Source organism: Hylobates moloch, unplaced genomic scaffold (genome assembly GCF_009828535.3).
Source record: "Hylobates moloch isolate HMO894 unplaced genomic scaffold, HMol_V3 SCAFFOLD_10, whole genome shotgun sequence".
NCBI lineage: Eukaryota > Metazoa > Chordata > Mammalia > Primates > Hylobatidae > Hylobates > Hylobates moloch.
In genome coordinates this window covers 16,980,871-17,003,928 of record NW_026652285.1, presented here as the reverse complement: position 1 = coordinate 17,003,928, position 23,058 = coordinate 16,980,871, and the positions used below count along the sequence as shown (strand labels likewise).

The 23,058-nt window shown below is 48.0% G+C and overlaps 1 protein-coding gene across 3 annotated transcripts in view; it reads left to right on the top strand.

Annotated features, from left to right (window-relative positions):
* Window positions 1-23,058, top strand: part of PIPOX (pipecolic acid and sarcosine oxidase) — a 105,723-nt gene that overhangs the window by 80,227 nt on the left and 2,438 nt on the right. For 2 of the 3 annotated variants that reach the window (XM_032163159.2, XM_032163160.2), the window contains 2 exons: window positions 22,024-22,237; window positions 22,517-22,699. In XM_032163159.2, the coding sequence (XP_032019050.1) occupies window positions 22,024-22,237; window positions 22,517-22,699 (397 nt within the window). Of the gene's footprint in view, window positions 1-11,613; window positions 11,809-13,338; window positions 13,488-22,023; window positions 22,238-22,516; window positions 22,700-23,058 lie in introns of those variants that run through there. The other variant, XM_032163158.2, reaches the window with a different exon arrangement.

The following is a 23,058-nucleotide window of genomic DNA, read 5'->3' as shown; positions in this document are numbered from 1 at the left end:
CTTCCTTTTCTTTTTTTCTTTTGAGGTGGAGTCTCACTCTGTCACCCACAGAGGTTATTTATTTTCCACGTGCCCTTAACAACGGGGTCTTTGTTTATAGGCTGACATTACAGACAGACAGATGCCTCCTTTCCCGCCTTCCACTGGTACCAGCCCTTTCTGGATCACACCCTTTCTCTTCTTAAGAAGCTGCCTCCTCGCTTCCATCAATGCTCCAGGGGGCTTTTATTTTTCTTTTATTCTCGGCTCCCTATCAATCAAGGGGAGGGGGACACTTTATCTGAACCCTTGGTGAGCAACAGCAGCAACCGGCAGCTGCCAGGGCAGTGGGAACTTCATTTTCAGCGCTGATGTTTATAAATGTGGCACAGAGTACCAGTAGGGACTGGAATAAATCAAACAGCTTCTCCAGAGGTCCCTAGGGGCTGCTTTAGAATTTCTTCCCACTGGGGGCTCCTTCTCTTTCTTTGCAGGCATGGGTTGGGGTAGGGAATGTTATTTACAACGTGGAATGAGCCACATCCTTTCCCCATCTTCACAAAAGAACTTAGCAGGACCCAAGACCCAGGGTCCTGAGGAGTGCGAACATCTGCCTCACTCTTGATTTGGAGAAAGGGTTGGGGTGAGCAGTCTTGGGTGGGGGTGGGAATGCTGACTCTGTTGCTTTTTAGTGATCAGTTGCCTCATCTGCAAAATGGGAGTAAAAATGCCTGCCTGTCCACTTCACGAGGCTGCTGTGAAGATCAAATGAGATGTCTGTGAGTGAGTGCCCTGAAACCTGTGACAAACTTAGGCAACCTGGCGGGTGGTTATGAAGGAGCAATGGTGAGGAGCACAGTTATCCAGCACCCCAGGGCATCTGGAGAGCTTTGAACGGGCTCTGGGCAGACCTTCCCCCGCCCATTCCAGGAACCTCCTCTTTCTCTATCCCTTTAAAAATTCTGGGCAAGGATCTCTGGTGGTCTGTTCCAAACAAAACTGGAATCGTCCCAATGTCTTCTCTAAACCTTTCTTCCTCTGTCCTTCTAAACAGCAAGAAAATAAATGTGGGCAAGCCTGAGAGGTGAGAGACTGTGAGAGAGAGAAAGCGAGAGAAAGAATAAAGCTAAGATTCCACTTGGAAAAGGGGGCTGCCAAGGATGAGGTGGGAATTGGGTGGCAGTTGGTTAATATAATACCGCGCTGCTGAGAGCTCTGCAGGGGTCCTTTCAAGGTTCTGTATGAGAACCTTGCTTAGTGAGATGAGATCCAGCATGGGCCCAGCAATCCCACTTCCTTTACATTCTCTAAATTTTCCAGATGCTGCACACAACCCTTCACCTGCTTTCTGGCATTTCTGTGGATTTCACTCCTACCCAGGCTGTGGTTTGGAGCCAAGGTGCAGACAGGATGCTGACAATGCCTAGAGCCCATCCCTGACTCCCATCAGGCCTGCAATGATCTGTACAGTATCTTCTCCTAAGTCATCTCCTATTCGTAGCAAGATTCCACCCAGGTTCACTCCCCAGAGGCAACTAGTGTTGCCAGTTTCTTGCTATCCTCATAGAGAGAAAATTTATTTTCTATAAATATTTGTTCAACACTTTATTTAAAGAGGTTAGGCACCACAAAAAGGAAGGATGAACAGAGGACCATGCCTCTCTGTGCATCTGAGCAGTTCAGTGCTGGTGGGCAATTGCTGCCCATTCATCAAAACAAAAGCTGTAAGCAGGACCCACTCTTAGTGGAAAGCAATTAGCCTTGGGAGGTCACAGCCTGCACCTGCACCTTATCAAAATATCCCTTCTTTAAAACAAATATAGTGATTCCCAAAAAAACTTTCTAGACAGCGGCCAGGCGCGGTGGCTCACACTTGTAATCCCAGCACTTTGGGAGGCCGAGGCGGGCGGATCATGAGGTCAGGAGATCGAGACCACGGTGAAACCCCGTCTCTACTAAAAAAAAATACAAAAAATTAGCCGGGCGTGGTGGTGGGCGCCTGTAGTCCCAGCTACTCGGAGAGGCTGAGGCAGGAGAATGGCGTGAACCCGGGAGGCGGAGCTTGCAGTGAGCCAAGATTGCGCCACTGCACTCCAGCCTGGGTGACAGAGCACGACCCCGTCTCAAAAACAAAACAAAACAAAACAAAACAAAACAAAACAAAACAAAACTTTCTAGACAGCAAGGTGCTCTTCTAAGGTATTCCAGTTCATGATGACGCTTTAGGGTTCCACGTATATTGGCCCCTCGGACAAAGCCTGGCTGGTCCACGCCGAAATCTAGCTCTCAGGGTGGCTATCGAGATTCTTACTCTTGCTGCCCTAGGAGGGAGGTGGTCATCCTTGTTGACAATTGCCACTGTCTTTTTTCACCCTAGGCATCTGGGGAGGAAGGGATGAAGGAAATGAGAGACCAGTACACATGCAGAAGATACTGCAGAGCTTAGATATTCTAGGAGCTAGTACTCTGATTGCAATCAGGTTCAGAAACTTGGCAATGGCAGGCTGAGTTATTTGGACCGATTATCCCAGTAAAAAGAATGAAAAATGCTAGATAAAATATCAACCACATCTTAAAAGCCTTGAAGAGTTAATAAAATAGTAAGGAATTAACAGGCCAACATGGAAGAGAAAACTAGAGGATGCATAGAAATCACTTTTCCCTTAAAGAGGATCTATCAATTCTTGCAAATCTGAACTTTCATTCTGATGGCCTGGTAGAGTGAGGGGGTTGGAAATCCAAGCCCAGTGCCTGCTCATTGTGGAGACTGTAATAGAAGATTCTCCCCTCAATATGCTGAGACCCCCAAAGGGCTACACCATCAGGGTAAGGATAAACCAAAGTAAGCTAGCCCCATTCACATTGCCTGGGTACTCCAGGGAACCTCAAGCTGGCAACTGGGTTTAGATGGTTGTGCCACTGTTGCCTGGCAGAAATAAACACAATGTGGTGTAAAAGAAGGTACTTTCGTAAGAAAATAATTCCAATATATTTGTTCAAGCACAGCTACCAGAACATTGTTAAAGACAGCCAAGCCTATAAGAAAATAAGGCTCCATGAGTGAGACTCAAATAAACAAGGGACAAAATAAAAAATTTGTGAGGGCTTCACACATTAAAATGATCATAAATAGACTATAATACAACCATGCTTACTGCAGTCAAATAAATAAAAGTCAAGCTTGAAAATATTTGCAGGGGCAGGAAATTATGCAAGGTGACAAAATGGACTAAAGATAGAGTAACAGCAATTAAAACTCAACTCATTAATTTAAAAACAGCTTAGATGCAGTGGAACAGAGAGTTAGCAAAGTGGAAGATAATAAGGAGAAATTATCTGGAATGCAGCATAGAGATTAAAAAAAAAGAGCGAAGAATAGAGAAGATAAGAGATACAGCAGGCAGAGATCTATTATATGTATTTTGCAGAAAGAGGGGGAAGAATGAATAGGGCAGAGGAACATATTTGAAGAGATAATGGCTGAGTTTTCCAAAGCACATGAAAGACACCAGTCCACAGATTCAAGAGGTGTGAAATTCCAAACATGGCAGTCCTGTCTAAACCAGCAGCCAGGTGAGAGAGGAGGGGCACAGCTGAGCCTTCCCAGCTCTAGCATGCTTAAACTTCCCATAAAAACCCCAGTGAAAAGAAAAAGCTCTAGGCTTCTCAACAAGAAGCAAAGCCTTCTGGCTTTGGCACCAAAGATTCCCTGGCTCTTCTAGGCCTTTCTCCCTTTTCCACTGCCTCAAGGCCTCTTCCCTAGCTAGGTCCTGGTTTCCTATCATCCATCCATGAAGGCCTTCTCTTATTTTTATTTAGTTATGTTCTTACTCTCTCTCTTTCCTTTTTTCTTCTCCTTCTTCTTCTCTTCCTTCTCCTTCTTCTTCTTCTTCCTTTTTTTAGAGATAAGGTCTTGCTATGTTTTCCAGGCTGGACTCAAACTCCCGGGCTTAAGTGATCCTCCCATCTCAGCCTCCGGAGTAGCTGGGACTACTGATGCATGCCACAATACCACGCTAGGCCTTACCTTAAACCTCTGTTTCTCTCTTGACTTCAAAGTAAGGAAGGGAACCCAAGGCAGAAACAGAAAAAAGAACAGAATAAGAAACGGTGAGAAAAAAGAGTGAGAAAGATGTGTCTGCAGGCATCATGGCCGAGAGATGGGCCAGACTGGCTTAGGGGCCAGTCTGGAGGCAACAAGCAGAAGGTGGGCACTGAAGAAAGCTTAGAAGTTGTTATCCAGAATTCTGCTTTCCTTTCCTCCTTTTTCTCAGGCTTCCCTTGGATTCTCTGCCTCCATGACCCTATGGCTGGCGGGATAGTGTGGGGAAGAACTGAGTTTTCATATCTGTCTATGTTCCCTAATAAACAGCAAAATCAGCAGGTCTGGCTGCAGAGCTAGGAGGGGAAGACCACATCTACCCAGAAAGGAGACTACCAGAGGGCCTAATGCTGGAGTTAATCTTCCTGCATGCTGCTGAATTTTTGTTGCCCTGTCACCTGTCAAGCCAACCCAGTTCATGCGAAAGCTGTATACTTTTCCTGCCCCCAATTTCCACTCTTTCCCCAACTCCCCACTTTAGGGTATAGTGATATCCAGGCTGTGAGGCACAAGAAAGACATGGAAAAGCATCTCTGCAGAGAAGGGAGGGAAAGCTGCCAACAGGGAACACATACCTCGTCTCCATCCCAGACACACCCTCATCTCCAGAGAGGAACAGGACCACTTCTGAGCACTCTGATTTCTCATTTTTCCCACTGCCTGCTGAGCTTTAATGGGGCCTTCTCCAAAAGCCTAGGGGTAGAAATATACCCACTCGGATGTACATGTATATGAAGACACCACTTAATGAATACCTGGGGATATTTTGGGGCACCACAGTCAGATGAGTGTGTATATATGGACATGTCTTTATGTAGGATTGGCAGAGAAAGACCTGGAAATAAGGCTAAGAAGATTCCAGTGTTTACCTGCTGGGAAGTTTTGCCTGGAGACAGATGAAAGCCACTCCACCCTCCTTTTCAGTGCATTTCCTTTCGTCCCAGTGAGGTCTGAGGGTGCTCATTCGTGAGTTTATCCTGTCTGCCCCTCACTTCCAGGCTAAATAATGACTTTGTATTTTCTCGAGGTTATAGTCTTAATTCCCAAGACTTTTCTTATTTCCTGCCCTCCCCTGGAGTCTGCCTAGCAACTGTACTCTTGTATCTTGAGGGAGAAGCATTGACTGTAATATATGTCATTTAACAAATGCAAAGGAAGCAGAAACCAGGGTCTCTGGGTGTTCAACCCCCTCCACCTCCTGGTCTGAAGGTGCGTGCTGTCCTGGGCACTCACAGAGGGCACTGTCAGCCTTTGATAAACCTTGCCGGGCAGCCTGGAACAGTCATCTCGCCCTCCCTGAACACCCAATAGCAGACAGCTAGAAAGTTTGTGACTCGAGGGCAACTATGAGAGCCAGAGAAACTCACCACCTGTCAGTAAACAGGAGGGGGTGCCTTCTTATTCCCAAATGTCTCCTACACACCATGGAATACTATGCAGCCATCAGGGAGAAGGTGCCCACTTGGTATGACTGATGTGGATTGCCAAGATAAAGAAAATGAAAACACCAGGGTGTTCTGGTACCCTACTTTCGAGATGAATAAAAGAGAATATACTGTATATGTTTGTCTACCCATGAACATCTCTGGAAGGACACAAAAGAAAATAGCAACAGCGTTGCTTGCATCTGATGAGAAGAACTAAGCAGTTGAGGATAGGGTGGAAACAGACGTCCTTTCCACAGTGGTCTCTTTCGTACATTATGTTGTTCTATATGTATGTATTACCTACAAAAAAAAGACAATGAAAAGAAGGCTTTTTCTCCTTAAAGAGCTTGGGGGAAGGAAGGCATGCAAACAATTACAATGCAATATGCTCAGTGTTATTGAGAGGCGCAGGGTGGGAAGGGAGTATAGGAGAGAGACTGTCTGAGGGGGCTTGGGGGTGTCGGGGAATTTGGAAGAATCATGCCGAATGCTGAAACCTCTCTAGGCTCAGCGTTGCCTGGGCATAAAGGACACAGTGAGAAGGGACCTGAGATGAAGCTGCAAGAGCAAGTAGAGGCCGGAGTGTGAACCGCCTTGTGTGCCAATCTGAAGAATTTAGATTTTATCCTAATAGGAAATAGGCAGCTATTAAATAATTTTCAGCAGGGAGTGACCTGTTCAGATTTGCTGTTTAGAGAGATGACTCTGGCAGGGATGCAGAGGATAGATTAAGAGGGGCAAGGATGGGGCAGGGAGAAATGTTTTGAGGTTAATGCAAAAATTTAGGTAAGAGATGGTGGGTAGATGACCCCGGGGGCAAAGGGAGGGAGGATGGCAGAGAAGAGATTAAACCTGAGACTTGAACCGGGATGGCGATGTGTATGGAGACCATGCACAAAGCCTGCTCTGCCTCTCTCTGTTTTCTCACGCTGGCATCCTCTGCACGTTTGGATGCCCCAGATGCCCCAGCAGCTGGCAGGATGGGTCCAGGGAGCCCTTCCTGGTCTGCCTGCCTGACTCCTTGCCCCAGGCTCCTTGGCAAAGCAGAGCAGGGAAAAGAGAACAGAAGCGTTTCCCTCGCCATCCAGCTCCTAGGTCTCTCATTTATTCCTTGCTCTCTCCGGATTCGGGTCCTCTCATTATTTCTGATCTGTACAGCTTGCCGCTTCCCTGGCTCAGCTCTCCCACCCCCGTCTGCAAAGTGTCAATCAAGCCATCAGATGAGCAGCTCAGCCTCATATCCTCAGCGTCTCTGCCCCAGGACACGAGAAGCAATTGCTGACACACACAAGCAGCAAGGTGTAAGGCTGCTGGCTCTCCCTTTAATAGTCTTCCGATCCAGAATGGGTGTTAAAATGGAATTTGAATGGATAGTTTCTCTCTGCCTGCCCCTGTCAGGACAGCCGCAAGGACGGGCAACCCTGAGAAAAGGGGAAGCCTTCAGAAGTCGATTCGCTTTTCATTTCAAGGTTGGGCCATGGCCAGTGTCTGCTTTCGGAGGAGCTGTTTGAAATTCTTAACGAGAAGCAGAATGCTTGAGTCCAGGAATCCAGGGCAGCCTTGTGAAGTAGGGATGGGGAAATGGAATTGTCATTTTATCTCTGAAGGGATATTGTATTAAACAAAGTGGGGGTGGGGGTATAGGATACAGAGACGCTTTGTAGCTTCCCTGGAGGACTGAACAATAAGAAATATCGAGGGCAGCAGGAAGAATTGAGATTAGAACAAAGAGCGAACTTCCCCAGGCCCTGGAACCAGGGGCCAGGGAGATTTGAAGCATCTGCTTCCCCGGGGACTTGCTCCTTCTTTTACAAATTGTGAATGGATGTGTGGTTTTTATAGAATACGGCAACTAATGAGCATGAAGCTCAATTACTCCACCAAGTTCTCTTTCGATTTTTAATCACACGTACACAGAACACTTGGCTTCAGTGTGTGTGTGTGTCTGTGTTCTGCTTGCCTTTCTCAGGATTATCTCGTACACACATTTCTGCATAGCAGAGTCCAGCTTGTTATTTGGAATAGCTACGTAGTATTCCATTGTGCCAGTGAGCCAGAGCTTGTTCAGCCATTCCTTGTGGTTATTTCCCATTTTTTTATATTGTAAAAGCACAGATATAAATATCTTCATACCTTTGTCTCCCCTTGGGATATGGTTCCCCAGGTTGAATTTCTAGGTCAGAAGGTTTGAGCTGTTTTACCCAGATTGCTGTGTGTTGCCTCAGCCACCTCCAGGAGATCCTGACAACCCAAATTGCCACCCTCCTCTATCTCTGTCCCCACAGCACTGACAACAGAAGATGTTGTCATTTTTATTTATTTTTGCTAATTTAATAGGCACATGATAGTACCTTGTAGTTATTTAATTCCCATTTCTTTCATTGCCAGTGAGACTGGGCACACTTCCATGTGAGGATTTATTGTCTGCTTTTCCTTGTACGTAAACTGTTCATCTCCTCTGACATCTTATCAAGAGAAATCTGGGGGCTGATCTTGTATATTTATATCAAGCCTTTACATACTCAGATAGTACATTTTTCTCGGTTATGTCAGCCATTTTTTACTCTGGGGAGCTGTCCAGTTGTCATGTGGATGCTGGCCTGTTCCGGGAGGTGGGAGTGGCATATGGAGTTGTGAGGATTTCTGGACTCTTGAAATATACATATACATATATATATATATACTGTTTTTTTTTTTTAGAAGAAAAAAAAGCCAGGCATGGTGGGTTTTGCTTGTAACCTAGCACTTTTTTTTTTTTTTTAGGCAGTCTTGCTCTGTCGCCCAGGCTGGAGTACAGTGGCACAATCTCGGTTCACTGCAACCTCCACCTCCGGAGTTCAAGCAATTGTCTTGCCTCAGCCACCTGAGTAGCTGGGATTACAGGCCTACACTACCACACCTGGCCAATTTTTGTATTTTTTAGTAGAGACAGGGTTTCGCCATGTTGGCCAGGCTGGTCTTGAACTCCTGGCCTCAAAAGATCCTCCCACCTCGACTTCCCAAAGGGCTAAGAAAACAGGCGTGAGCCATCTCACCCAGCCAGTCCCAGCACTTTGAGAGGCCTAGGTGGGCAGATTGCTTGAGCCCAGGAGTTTGACACCAGCCTGAGCAGCATGGCAAAACTCTGTCTCTACAAAAAATAAACTGGGTGTGGTAGTGCACTCCTGTGGTCCCAGCTACTCAGGGGGCTGAGGTGGGAGGATCAGCAGAGCCCGGGAATTTGAGACTGCAGTGAGCTATGATCACACCACTGCAATCCAGCCTGGGTGACAGAGTGAAATCTTGTAACAGGAAAAAAAAAAAGATAAAAGAAAGAAAACTTCAGTCCGATGGCACCTCCTCTCTGGGCTCCTGTTTTCCTAAGAACAAAACGGCTGGGCTGAGAGGACAGCCAGTTGCCAAGATCAGTCTGGGGGATTACTTGTGGAATGAGAAGCATTGCTGGCGGCCTTGGTGGGCCACTGTACGGAGGCAGGGCAGCTCCCTGTAGTCATGTGGAAACCCAGTAAACCATGCTTTACTGACTCATCGTCAGTAAAGCACGGTGGTTAAAGGAACGGGTTCTGGAGCAGACAGACCTAGGTTCACAGCTCAGTGTCTTTCTTTTCTTTTCTTTTCTTTTTTTCCCATAGAGCTGGAATCTTGCTCCATTGCCCAGGCTGGAGTGCAATGGTGTGATTATAGCTCACTGCAGCCTCAAGCTCCTGGGCTTAAGTGATCCTCCTGCCTCAGCCTCCCAAGTAAGTAAGACTACAGGCATGCACCATCATCCCTGGCTAATTTTTAACATTTTTTGTAGAGATGTGGTCTTGCTATGTTGCCCAGACTGGTCTCAAACTTCTGGCCTCAAGTGATTCTCCCACCTCGGCCTCTCAAAGTGTTGGGATTACAGATGTGAGCCACTGTGCCCAGCCTCAGTGTCTTTGTATACCAGGGGTGTTGCTTTGGGTAAGATAGAACCTCTCTAAGCCTCCACATCTTCAGCCATTAAGTAGTATTTTGGTTATGGCTGTGTAAAAAACCTTCCCAAAATGTTGTGGCTGAAAACAACAACCATTTTATTCTGTTTCCTGGTTTTGTGGATCAGGAATGAAGCTTGACTGGGTGATTCTTCTGCACTATGCAGCATCAATTGGGTCACTTGGTACTATCTGGCTGGTGCTAGGCTGGGCTGGAGGAACCAAGATGACTTCACTTTTCTTTGAGACAAGGTCTTGCTATGTTGCACAGGTTTGTCTAGAACTCCTGGCCTCAATCGATCCTTCCTGACTTAGCCTCCCAAGCCAAGATAACTTCATTCTTATATAGGGTTCTCCATCTGGTCCCAGATCCTCTCCACATGGACTCTCCCATAGGGTGCCTGCACTTCTAACATGGTGGCTCAGGGCTCAGAGAGTAAGGGCTCCTTGGCCAGGTGCAGTGGCTCATGCCTGTAACCCCAGCACTTTGGGAGGCCAAGGCGGTTGGATCATGAGGTCAGGAGTTCAAGACCAGCCTGGCCAATATTGTGAAACCCCGTCTCTACGAAAAATATGAAAATTAGCTGGGTTTGGTCGCCCGCGCCTGTAGGCCCAGCTACTCGGGAAGCTGAGGCAGAAGAATCGCTTGAACCCGCGAGTCAGAGGTTGCAGTGAGCCGAGATCGTGCCACCGCTCTCCTGCCTGGATGACAAAACGAGACTCCCTCTCAAAAAAAAAAAAAAAGTAAGGGCTCCAACATAAGAAGAGGAGCTGCCAGTCTCTTTAGGGCTGTGCCAGAAAGTGTCATGGTATCACTTTTGCCATATTTTATGGGTCAAGCAGTCACAGAGCCTGTGATAGAAGGAGTGATAAAGAATTTGGGGCCATCCTTAATCTGCCAAAAGTAGGCATAAAAATACTCCTAAACCAGGTGCAGTGTCTCACACCTGTAATCCCAGCTTTTGGGAGGATGAGGTGGGAGGATTGTATGAGTCCAGGAGTTCGAAACCAGCCTGAGCAACATAGTGAGCCCTCGTCTCTACAAAAAATTAACAAAATTAGCAGAGCATGGTGGCATGCATTTGTAGTTTCAGCTACTCGGGAGGCTGAGGCAGGAGGACCCCTTGAGCCCAGGAAGTGGAGGCCACAGTGAGCCGAGATCGTGCCACTGCACTCCAGCCTGCATGACAGTAAGATCCTGGAGATCCTCTCAAAAACCAAAAAACCAAAAACAAAAACCCGCAGAAACTCCTAGGGCTATGAGGAGTGAATGAGATAACTCATGCAGAGGCAGATTTACCATGAAGCAAATGGAACTTCAACCACGGGGATCCTTAACTGAACAGTTTCTTCCACATCCGGGCATCTGATTTTGTATTCATAATTCTCTTTTTTCCTTTTTCTCAAAGAGGACCCTTGAACTGTATGAGAATCAAGCCCTACCCATGTTGGCTCTGTCCCGAATGCCAGTATCAGTACTTACTAAGCATACTGCCTGGGACGGAGAGATGCTCAACATGGGGTCCCTCCAGGCACTGGGCTGGGGACTCTGTGTGGCTGAGGAGAGGGCTCCTCCTCTCACTTCTGTCCTTTCTGTCTTTTCCGGATCATTTCTTCTCCTTTCTTCAAAATGAAAGTAAAACATGCTGGGAATAATTTCATAATCACAAAACTGCCCTCCCAGTTGGCCCCTGCCTCTACCCCCTGACCTCACCACCCACCAGGGAGGTGGGTCTTATTCTGGGCATCGTGCCAAGTTCTTAGCTGGGCCCTCTAGAATCTCTAAAGGAAACAGGCCGAAGAGGGGGAAACCAGCAGGGGGAGGCAGCATTCCCGGTGCCCAGTATGGTCTAGGAGGCATTGAAATTCCAGGGCCGAAGTCCTGAGACAAAGATCATAATGAGACAGGAAGGTGGCAAAGGAAGGAGCCCATTTGCATGACAATAATTGAGCCAAGAATAGAAAGCCACAGGGATGCAAGGGTGAGGCTGGCAGCTGAGCTGGGCTAAACCTCACAAATCAGACTACCCAGCTCTGCTCCACAGAGGAAGGGAGGCTGAGCCCTGGGCCAGGCTTGGCAGGGAGGGAAGGGGGAGGACACGACCCCAGGGCATTGTGGGAACACTGGCCAGGCTGGACTTTGCCTTCCTCCTCGTCCTTCAGCCGGGAGCCCGTCTTTGCTTGCCTTTGCCTTTGAGGCTCTGTGGCTGTAGGGCTGAGGGGCATCATGGCGGCTCAGAAAGATCTCTGGGACGCCATTGTGATTGGGGCAGGGATCCAGGGCTGCTTCACTGCATACCACTTGGCCAAACACAGGAAGAGGATCCTCCTGCTGGAGCAGGTACTGTGTCCCTTCTGCATCCCCAGCTGTAAGGACTGTCCTACCCTCCTCCCCTGCAGAGGGGTTTTCCGAGCCGGCAGGCTACAGGGCAAGGCCAAAGGGCCTGAATCATCAAAAATTCTGTGTAATTTGTGTCTTAGCTGCCTAGTGTGTTTCATGACAATTCAAAGAAGTTTCACCTCCCTCATACCCACATTGGGTTTCTAGGCACATTTCCTCTTTCTACTGCTTCCCAGTTCCTGCCCTTGATCAAGCGTCCCAGGTCCTGTTCTCTTCCTTCTCACTACTCTTTCCCTTCTGTGCTCAAATGGTTGATCCCCACCCCAGAAAAATAATTGGTTCTGCTCTGGGTAACCTAAAGTAGAGATAATTTTGCCTAGAGGCAAAGGTTGATTTATCAGCCTAAGAGGTAGGATTCTGTCTTGCATATTCCTGGCCTCTCACCCCAGAACTCAGCAGAAGCTTCTGTTTTTTTTTTTTTTTTTTTTTTTTGGCACCTCCAGATAATAGCAGCCTCCTTGTTTGAAACATGATAAGTGAGACTGAGGTCTTATTTTTCCTGCTACGCAATGCAGTCTGCAGTGACCACTGCATATGTGGGTGGGCCCTGTGTGTCTGCAGGGTCCTTCGAGGGCAGGGCCACCCAGCTATCATCAAAGCTTTCCATTGCAGTGGGCTCTCCCTTTCCATTCCGCCTGCAGCTACTCAGGCTGGCTATGGTTTACTCTTCTTGGTAATGAGCCAGAGTAGTTAGAAACCTTCTTCATTTCTCTATCAGTTTTCTCAAAGCCCAAGGATTCCTGGTTCATCCTCTCAGGAAACTCATTGTTGCTGAATCCTGGGGTGGTTCTCTTATCCTGAGTGATCTGTAGCCACAGAGAAATAAAGTCAGCATCAGTTTCCTTGTTCATAAAATAAAGGGGCTAGATTAGTTGAACTGGAAGATTTTTTCTAATTTTGCTTCTTTATGAATCTAAGTGAGGTGAGATTGCAGCAGGATGGTTGAAGACTAGCTAACAAAGGACTTCTGGATGTGAACAATGTTAGCAAAAAGGAAGCCCAAGTTAGTGCTATTGAAGAACTTCTATCTTGATTGCCAAGTCAGTAAATTGGTCATAAAGAGAGAATTTGGAAAGATTGTATGGATTTTTTTTTTTTTTTTTGGGACAGGATCTCACTCTATTGCACAGGCTGGAGTGCAGTGGTACTATCATAGTTCGCTACAGCCTCAAACTCCTGGGCTCAAGCAGTCCTCCTACCTCAGCCTCCCAAGTAGCTAGGACTACAAGTGCCATCACACCTGATAGTTTTTAAATTTTTGAGGAGACTGGGTCTTGCTATATTGCCTAAGCTGGTCTTGAATTCCTGGGCTCAAATTATCTTCTTGTGCATAATCCTTCCCCAGATTGTGTGGAAATATTTGAAGGATAAATGGCTCCTGGTTGACAGCACATGCTGAGATGGCTCCTAACGGGGGATGCAGCGTGAGGGGTAATGGCTTCCATCATCTCTCTTGATTTCCACTTCCAGTTCTTTCTACCACACTCCCGAGGAAGCTCCCATGGACAAAGCCGGATAATCCGAAAGGCATACCTGGAAGACTTTTACACCCGGATGATGCATGAGAGCTATCAGATATGGGCCCAGCTGGAGCACGAGGCTGGAACCCAATTGCACAGGTGGGCTGCGGGAGGAATTCCTTGAATCATGGGGCTCTGCACCTGTAGGTGCTTTTAGTGTGTGAAGTGGCAGTGCCATGGAACATTTGGAATGCAATGGGAGGGACCCAAGGCCTCAGGAAGTACCAGATGCATGGAAGAACTCTTGCATGGTCACCCCACAGATCCAGCTGACTCTGGCCAGGCTCTATGTTGCAGGACTGGGTTCAGACCATGTGTCCAAGGCTAGCAGAAGTGGTACTGGAAAGTCTGCTGGCAAGGCACCGTGTGGCAGATGCCCAGAGTGGACAGGAGTCTGCTGGAGTTTGTATTTTCAACTCTGTGGAGGCCTCTGCAACTCTTGTAGGGCAGGGTTGAGATAGAGGAGGAGGCTGCTTTCAGGATTCTTTTTTTTTTTTTTGACGGAGTCTCACTTTGTTGTCAGGCTGGAGTGTAGAGCCGCCATCTTGGCTCACTGCAACCTCCACCTCCTGGGTTCAAGTGATTCTTCTGCTTCAGCCTCCCGGGCAGCTGGGACTACAGGTGCACACCACGACGCCCAGCTAATTTGTGTTTTTAGTAGAGACAAGATTTCACCATGTTGGCCAGGATGGTCTTGACCTCTTGACCTCATGATCCGCCCTCCTCGGCCTCCCAAAGTGCTGGGATTACAGGCGTGAGCCACTGCGCCGGCCCAGGATTCTTTATAGTCCAACCAATATCCTAACTTTTCCTGAGGGGTCCTCACCCCCTGTAGCAACCCTATAAACCCATTTTGTTCTCTCTGAGTACCTTTTCCTGTAGGAACAAAATGGGGACGTTCCCCAGGCTGGATTGCTTGCCAGGGAGTTAGCCTCCACGTCTTTCTCTGCTGCCTTCATGGCTCTCTGCAACCCTTGACCTTTCAAACACTCATGGGAAAGAAAGCCAATAATCTGTGATGCAATGGGAACTTTAACCATCCTGCCTCCCTCCCACCTCCTCTGTGACTCTTAACTGAACTTCCTACAAACCCTGGCTCTACCCGATAGGGTGGTGGTTATTTTAATGGCCAGGAACCAAGAGGTTAGTGTTCTGTTGCAAAAATACCATTAACTTAAGAGCAAAGTGAAATCCATTATGCAAATCAGCCAGGGCAGCTAATTACAGATTTATTCAGAGGCAGCTAATGCACCCAGCACCCAAATAAAGGAGCATGTCTTGCTGGTGGGTGGCCTGGCAGAGGGACCCTTCTCTGTCAGTTGTCTGTGAATACTGCTGAGCATCTTTTGCTAAAAGAATCACCCTGGGCCTTGGAGGGTACACTTCTTCCCAGCACACAGTGAGGCAACTAACAGATGTTAGAGTGTCTGGAATCTTTCCGAGGGAGACGATTCTGGAGTGAGACAGGCTTAGGTTTGACTTTGTGCTCTATTCCACACCTATTCCACACCAGCTGTGTGATCTTGGAAAAGTTTCTTGACTTCTCTGTGCCTCACTTTTCATCATAGGGCTCTGAGAGGATTAAATGAGACTTTTGTGAAATACTTGGCCCAATGTCTAGCACCTTTCAATAAGGGGCAGTCCCTTCCATCCATTCTGGGTCAGCTGCATCCTGTTCCATTGAGCGACGGTGGGAGGAAAGGCAGGAGGAGACAGATGGGTGCGACAACCACAGATACCAAGGGGAGTGGCAGCAGGAAAGAGGGAGAGGGATCCTTGGGTAGGAGACTCTCAGAAGCGCATAATCCTCCTCTTTGCCAGGAGGACAGGAATCTGGAAGGGCTTTGGAACCGGACCTGGTTCTAAGTCTCAGCTCTGACACACTCAGCTGTGTGGTTTGGAACGAGCTGTTGAACCTCTGGTGAGACTCAGCTTTTTTCATCTGTGAAGTAGGGATACTAATACCTGTGTCATGGTGCTGGGGTGAGGATAAGTAGGTTATGGGCTTAGAACAGCACCTGGAAAACCATCCTCCTCCTCCTCCTCCTCAACATATATGCAGTGTTTACAGTAAGAAACTAGGCTGGGCACGGTGGCTCACGCCTGTAATCCCAGCACTTTGGGAGGCTGAGGCAGGTGGATCACCTGAAGTCAGGAGTTAAAAACCAGCCTGCCCAACATGGTGAAACCCCGCCTCTACTAAAAATACAAAAAGTAGCCAGGCTTGGTGGTGGACACCTGTAATCACAGCTATTAGGGAGGCTGATGAGGCAGAAGAATCGCTTGAACCTGGGAGGCAGAGGTTGCAGTGAGCCGAGATCACGCCACTGCACTGCACTCCAGCCTGGGTGACAGAGTGAGACTCTGTCTCAAAGAAAAAAAGAAAAGAAAAAAAAAGAAAAGGAAAGAAAAGAAAAAACTGAGTTGCCTAAGTACCTGACACCTATAACTCATTCCATTCTTCTCACAATCTTGTGAGAGGGTTGCTGCTGGGTAGTCAGGGTCTTATCCCATTAACGCAAATCACAGAATTACTATACTCTTAAGTCTAGAATAGAGGTTGGCCAGCTTTATCTGTAAATGGCCACCTAGTAAGTATCTTAGCCTTTGCAGGCAATGTGGTCTCTGTTACAATTATTCAACTCTGCCATTGTAGCGTGAAAGCAAGATGTAAATAAATGAGCCTGGATGTATTCTAATAAAACTATGTTTATAGACACTGAAATTTGAACTTCATATAATTTTCATGTGTCATTCAACATTATTCTTCTTTGGATTAAAAAAAATCAAAAATTAAAAAATTGAAAAACCATCTTGGCTCATGGATCAGACAAAAACAGGCAGAAGGCCAGATTTGGTCCCTGAGGTAGCTTGCTGGCCCTGGGGCTGGAAGATACCTCAAACTGGTTAACTTGTCCATTTCTGTCTCCAAATAAGTTCATGCCTAAATCATCCCAGGTCAGAAGGCTGCTACTATGCATTTAAAGACAGGGAAACATCACAGCCCTTCTTAAAAGACCATTCCGATGTCTCATAGCCCCAGTTATGAAAAATGAAAAGTAGCCGGGCGCAGTGGCTCACGCTTGTAATCCCAGCACTTTGGGAGGCCGAGGCGGGCGGATCACGAGGTCAGGAGATCGAGACCACGGTGAAACCCTGTCTCTATTAAAAATACAAAAAATTAGCCGGGCGTGGTGGCGGGCGCCTGTAGTCCCAGCTACTCGGAGAGGCTGAGGCAGGAGAATGGCATGAACCCGGGAGGCGGAGCTTGCAGGGAGCCGAGATCACGCCACTGCACTCCAGCCTGGGCGACAGAGCGAGACTCCGTCTCAAAAAAAAAAAAAAAAGAAAGAAAAATGAAAAGTAATGTGAATATGCTTTAAAAACCTCTAGAGTGCTAAGTACTCTTTTACTATTGTTGTTTTTATTCTATTATTATAAGTCCTTTCTTATGGCTAGCCTAATGTACTCAGGCACACCAATTTATTTGGTTCTTTTACTTAGCAGGGACACAGAGCAGATACTTCCCTTTCTCAGAATGGTATCTGAATATAGCTCTACTACCTTTGGGCTAAAAGCCATTCTAATTCCTTTAGCTTTTACTGATTCTTATTTTCTAAATGATTCATCATCCGTGTGGTTCTTACTTCTCCCCAGATTTTTCTAGAAGAACCAGCACAATACCATAATACTAGTGATAGATATGAGCATACTTAATGCTATTTGATGATGATTAAAAAAAAAAAAAAAAACCTTTAGGAGTTGGCAGTTCAGGTGGTTGTCCAGTGCTTTTCATTCTGTTCAGCTGCTTCCTGTGACAGCGGCATACTAAACATGGGTGGGTTTGGGACATTTGCATATATTCTGGGAACAGACAATGACACATGTGTCAGATCACAAGGTCTGAATCTTTTGTGATGTGTACAGCCAGGACGCTGATTCCAACAGCAAAACCCAGCTCCCTGGCCCATCTCTTTCCTGCCCCGCCTTCTCCCTTTGAGTCCTACTATCTAGATCCTGACCCGGGCTGCCCCTGCTTAGCTGACAATATCGGACAAGATCACAGCCGTAGGCAGTACAGCTGCTGGCAGAACCTGGTGGCCCCCTCTGCAGCTGCTGTTTCTTGTGTCTGCGAAGTGTCTGGCTTGTCAGCCACATCCCCTCCCTGGAGCAGTCTTTGTTAACCAATTCCACCTCGGCCGACTGAGCTGAGCGGAAGATGAAACGCCGAGAGCTCCTCCAAAACCAACAAAGGCAGCAGCCATTACCAAGTCCCCATTCGAATCCCTTCCCCAAGGTGACTCAGAGCTGGCTTGCTCTGCATTTTTAACCAACAGAGGGGAGAGCTGAAGCTTGGGATGGGAGATGGCAGGTGCAGGGAGAGCTGTCTCCTCTCCCAATTCCTCCCCACTCCATCCTGCACCCTGTCCTGCTACAGTAACTGGTGGAAATCCCTGATCACCAACTCCCTACATCATATCTGAGGCATTAGTCGGGCCATAGCAGAGTCAACAAGGCCCTCGGGAGGAATCTTCAATTACCTCTTCCTAGTGCTGGATCGAGCTAGGGTCGGGAGGAAGGAATAGTTCATACCAAATGCTCTTGACTCAGCTGATGGGCATTCTGGGACCTGGGAGCTGCACTCTTTTCTAGGGTTCCCTGGCAACCCATGTGCTGGCTTTCAGTCCTTCTTTGTAGCTAGTCCTGACCATTCATTTCCCGGTCATTGTTTACCCTGCGGATGCCCTTGTCTCTTCTCACCCTTCTGCTTCCCAAACTTACAGCCCAGGTCTAAGCAGAAAAAAGAAGACAGGGAGGCCACGAACACAGGGGTGAGAAATTGATGCAGAATGAGCAGTCTATTTGTTGGGATCTAGAAAAAGCCATTAAGAAAATAAGCACTTAAATGATTTTCAATCTGCCCATGGAAGCCATCTATCTTCATACTGGGAGGAAAAGGCCCATTCTCCAATCCCGGTTTTGATTGACTGGTTTCCAATTCTCTAAGCATTTCCCATAGGAGCCTCTCACCTATCTCCCATAATGACAGGCCTTTGCATTTCCAGGCTGTGTTTTACATTTATTTCCGATTTGCTCATAATGGTCAAAAATCTCTCTCCAATCCAAGGCATTTCTCCAGCAGCGCATGGTTTCCCTCAGGCCAAATAGCTCAGCTGTGATCCACGGAAAATTAGAATTTCCCAAACACATCTTCGGACTAGGGGAGGGTCCGGCATCACACATTCAGATGGAAAATTTCCCACTGTTAGATCAATATCTGGGCTAAGAAAGAAATGCCACAGGGGCAGAGAGCTGGAGCAAAATGATTACAATCGGCACAATTACATTCACCAGCAGAATCAGCTCGCTGATTACTCCCAGGGATGGGGGGCTCCCGCTTCATCCACCACAGGATGGCTTGGGAATTAGAACATCACTCAGCATTTCATAATTCGACAGATTTGCCCGTTGTCTTGGCATGAGTTCATTTTTCCCATATAGTACATCCCTGTAAGAGGAGTCATTTCAAGGAAAGAAGGAAGGAAGGAGGAAAGAAAGGAGGAAGAAACAATGGAAAAAGGGAAAGGAAATCTCAGAGTATATGAGAGGCCAAAGCTGGTATATTGCAGGCAGAGGTTAGAATATGCTGCTCTGAAATTTCCAGGTCAGGGATTTCACATTACGTCTGCTTAGGTGTGGTTTAAGCCAGGTCTCTCCCAGAATCCCTCCCAGCCAGGACCCCATTGAGTAAAAAGGGCTCAAGGAAATACACCTGAGTGACTTCATACTTATTTGTTGAGTAAGAAGTTTACTAGGGCCGGGCACAGTGGCTCATCTTATAATCCTAGCACTTTGGGAGATCAAGACGGGAGGATCGCTTGAGCCCGGGAGTTTGAGACAGGCCTGGGCAACATACCCTGTGACTCTTGTGTCTACAAAACACAAAAAATTCGCCAAGTGTGGTGGCTCACGCCTGTAGTCCCAAATATTCGGGAGGCCAAGGCAGGAGGTTTGCTTGAGGCCAGGAGTTTGAGATAGGCCTCTGTAACACAGCGAGACCCCTATTTCTTTTTTTTTTTTTTGAGACGGAGTCTCACTCTGTCGCCCAGGCTGGAGTGCAGTGGCGCAAACTCGGCTCACTGCAAGCTCCGCCTCCCGGGTTCACGCCATTCTCCTGCCTCAGCCTCTCTGAGTAGCTGGGACTACAGGCGCCCGCCACCATGCCCGGCTAATTTTTTTTGTGTGTATTTTTAGTAGAGACGGGGTTTCACCGTGGTCTCGATCTCCTGACCTCATGATCCGCCCGCCTCGGCCTCCCAAAGTGCTGGGATTACAAGCGTGAGCCACCGCGCCCGGCCGAGACCCCTATTTCTATACACACAAAAAATTAGCCAAGTGTGGTGGCCTGTGCCTGTAGCCCTAGATACTTGGAAGGCTGAGGCAGGAGGAGCTCGCTCACGGCTGCAGTGAGCTGTGAACGTGCCACTGCACTCCAGCCTGGGCGATAGAGCGAGACCCCATCTCCATTAAAAAAAAAAAAAAAAAAGTTTGGCTAGGTGCAGTGGCCCCTGCCTGTAATCTCAGCACTTTGTGAGGCTGAGGCGGGCAGATCATGAGGTCAGGAGTTCAAAACCAGCCTGGCCAACAAGGTGAAACCCTGTCTCTACTAAAAAAAAATACAAAAATGAGCCGGGTGTGGTGGTGAGCGCCTGTAATCTCAGCTACTCCAGAGGCTGAGGCAGGAGAATTGCTTACACCGGGGGCGGAGGTTGCAGTGACCTGAGATCGCACCACTGCATTCCAGCCTGGATGACAGAGCAAGACTCTGTCTTGGGGAAAAAAAAAAAAAGTTTACTAGGCAAGTTTTCATTACCTCTGAACCAATTTGAAGTCCTTTTGGGGGCCACAGAAAAAAGACAGTCAGCTGAGAGCAGGGATTTCCACTGCATCTTTCCTCTGTTGAGCTTCGAAGAGGCAGAGCTCTCGTTACTATCTCGCTGGTGGTGAATGCTGGGTAGGCGGGGCCATGGCAAATGGATTGGGCACGCTGCGCGGCTCTGTGTACTGACACCCGCCCCAGGGCCCACAGTGTCCCTACCCCCTCCCAATCTTCTCTTTAATCCCCCCAACCAGATAATGTGGGATTTGGAAGCATGTAATATCCATGAGACTCCATTATAGGCTATTACGAGCTTTATACGCACTACCTGGGGGATGTACCAGGCTGCTGCTGGGCAGTGCAGCAGCTGCAATGGAGAAGGACCACAGGAACGGTCCCAAAGGCCAGAGTGACTCTTCCATTGTTTCTATCCGTTTCCCCCCAAAAGGGAGCTCTGGTCTCTTGTGACAGAGAGGCAGGAAGCATGAAAGAGAAACAGCTTTCACTCCCTTAGGGAGTAAAAGCATAGAGGGAGGTACAGGGAGAAACAAAATCACAGTCGCTGAGTGTATTGCTGGAGCCCTAGGAGACCATCTACCGGTGTTTCTGCATGAGAACACCATTGGAATTTGGGGTGGAATCTTCTCGAGCATTGCAGGTGTAGCATCCCTGGCCCCTGCCCACTAAATGTGAGAGGCAGCCCCAGGCATTGTGCCAACTACAAAAATGGATCATGCCATTTTCAGTTGTCCCTGGGTGGATGGGTGAGTGGGGGGGTACCGCCCTGGTGTGGAACCATCAGTTGTTCAACAGGCACGTTACAGAGGAGGAATCTGGGCCCAGAGAGGTGAGTGACCTGATCAAGGTCATGGGCAAGGTGAAGCCAGGACTAGAGACAGAGCCAGATCTCTCAGTTTAGGACCCTTTCCACTAAACAGGCAGCCTCTAAGGAACTGAGAGACAGAGACAGATGCACAGGAAGGGACAAACATATATGACAAGAAAGAAAAAGAGGGAAGCGGGGAGGGCAGGGGAGAATACAGAACAGAGGGATCAAAATAATGAATGGGGTCAGGGGACAGGAGGAAGGGAAGAAATCTCATCAAACTCTCTGAACTTCCACCACTTCCAAGCTATGGGACATGAAAGAGGACTTAGGATCTCTGCCCTCAAGGGCAGGATGGGTCCTGAGAAGGGGCATAGAGGACAAGAAAACCAATAGTGAGAGCCAAGGGCAGACTTGGGAATGGGCTGGAAATCAGCACGAGAATACTGGGATTCTACTGACTGAATCTAGATGGCTTCACCTCTTCTCTGAACACAAGGCCATGACTCCTCTCAGTGCCTACACCTGGACCCGAGATCCCTCCTGAAGGAGAGCAAATGGCCCAGGGCTTTGCTTTGTTTTGCTTTGAGACAGGGGCTTGCTCTCTCATCCAGGCTGGCGTGCAATGGTGCGATCATGGCTCACTGCAACCCTGACCTCCCTGGCTAAAATGATCCTCTCACTTCAGCCTCCCAAATAGCTGGGATCACGGGCATGTGACACCATGCTTGGCTACTTTTTAAAAAATTTTTACTTTTTGCAGAGACAGGGTCTCATGATATTGCCCAGGCTGCTAGTGAACTAATTAGTGGCCTCAAGTGATCCTCCTGCCTCAGCCTCCTGAAGTGCTGGGATTACAGGCGTGAGTCGCCACATCAGGCCCAGGATTTTGAAACACACCTTCACCTAGGTGACTTATTTTTTAACAGGCAGACTGGATTACTGCTGCTGGGAATGAAAGAGAATCAAGAATTAAAGACAATCCAGGCCAATCTGTCGAGGCAGAGGGTAGAACACCAGTGTCTTTCATCTGAGGAACTGAAGCAACGTTTCCCAAATATTCGGTTGCCCAGGGGAGAAGTGGGGCTCTTGGACAATTCTGGAGGAGTTCTCTATGCATACAAGGCCCTCAGAGCCCTGCAGGTAATGTCGTACAGCACTGGGGCAATGCAGGTGCTCCCTGCTCTGGGCGTCCTGGGTCCCAACCAGCCAGTCCAAGACTCCCCTCTGGATGAGGCGTTTGCCCTGCTGGCTTTAGTCTTGACTTTTCCAGCAGGGCGGTGAAGTATATGCGGCTGGCCTTGTCAATACAGGACAGGTCTAGACCCTGCACTCTTTTCTTCTCCAGGCGAAAGGCTTTCTGTCCACCAGGGTGAACCACATACAGAACTAATTCACCTTTCCCTGCTCCTGCCCTTTCAGGATGCAGTTCGACAGCTAGGAGGCATAGTGCGTGATGGAGAGAAGGTGGTGGAGATAAACCCAGGGCTACTGGTCACGGTGAAAACCACCTCCAGGAGCTACCAAGCTAAGAGCTTGGTCATCACAGCAGGTCCTTGGACCAACCAGCTCCTCCGTCCCCTGGGCATTGAGCTGCCTCTCCAGGTAAGAGGAGTGGGAAGCCTGAGAGTTGGTGCTCAAGAGAAGCCTTGGAACCAGATGGAGTCAAATTTGAGTCCTGGATCTGCCTCTTGCTAGTGGACAACCTTGGGCAAATTCATTCACCTCACTGAGCCTCAGTTTTATCACCTGTAGTATGGGGGATGATAGCTACCTCACAGGGCTGTTGGAGAATTAAATTATTAGGCTGGTGCAAAAGTAATTGCAGTTTTACCATTCAAAGTCATGGCAAAAACCACAATTACTTTTGCACTAACCTAATATATGCTGTATATAAAGCCTTTAAGAGGCCGGATGTGGTGGCTGACACCTCTAATCCCAACACTCTGGAAGACCAATGCAGG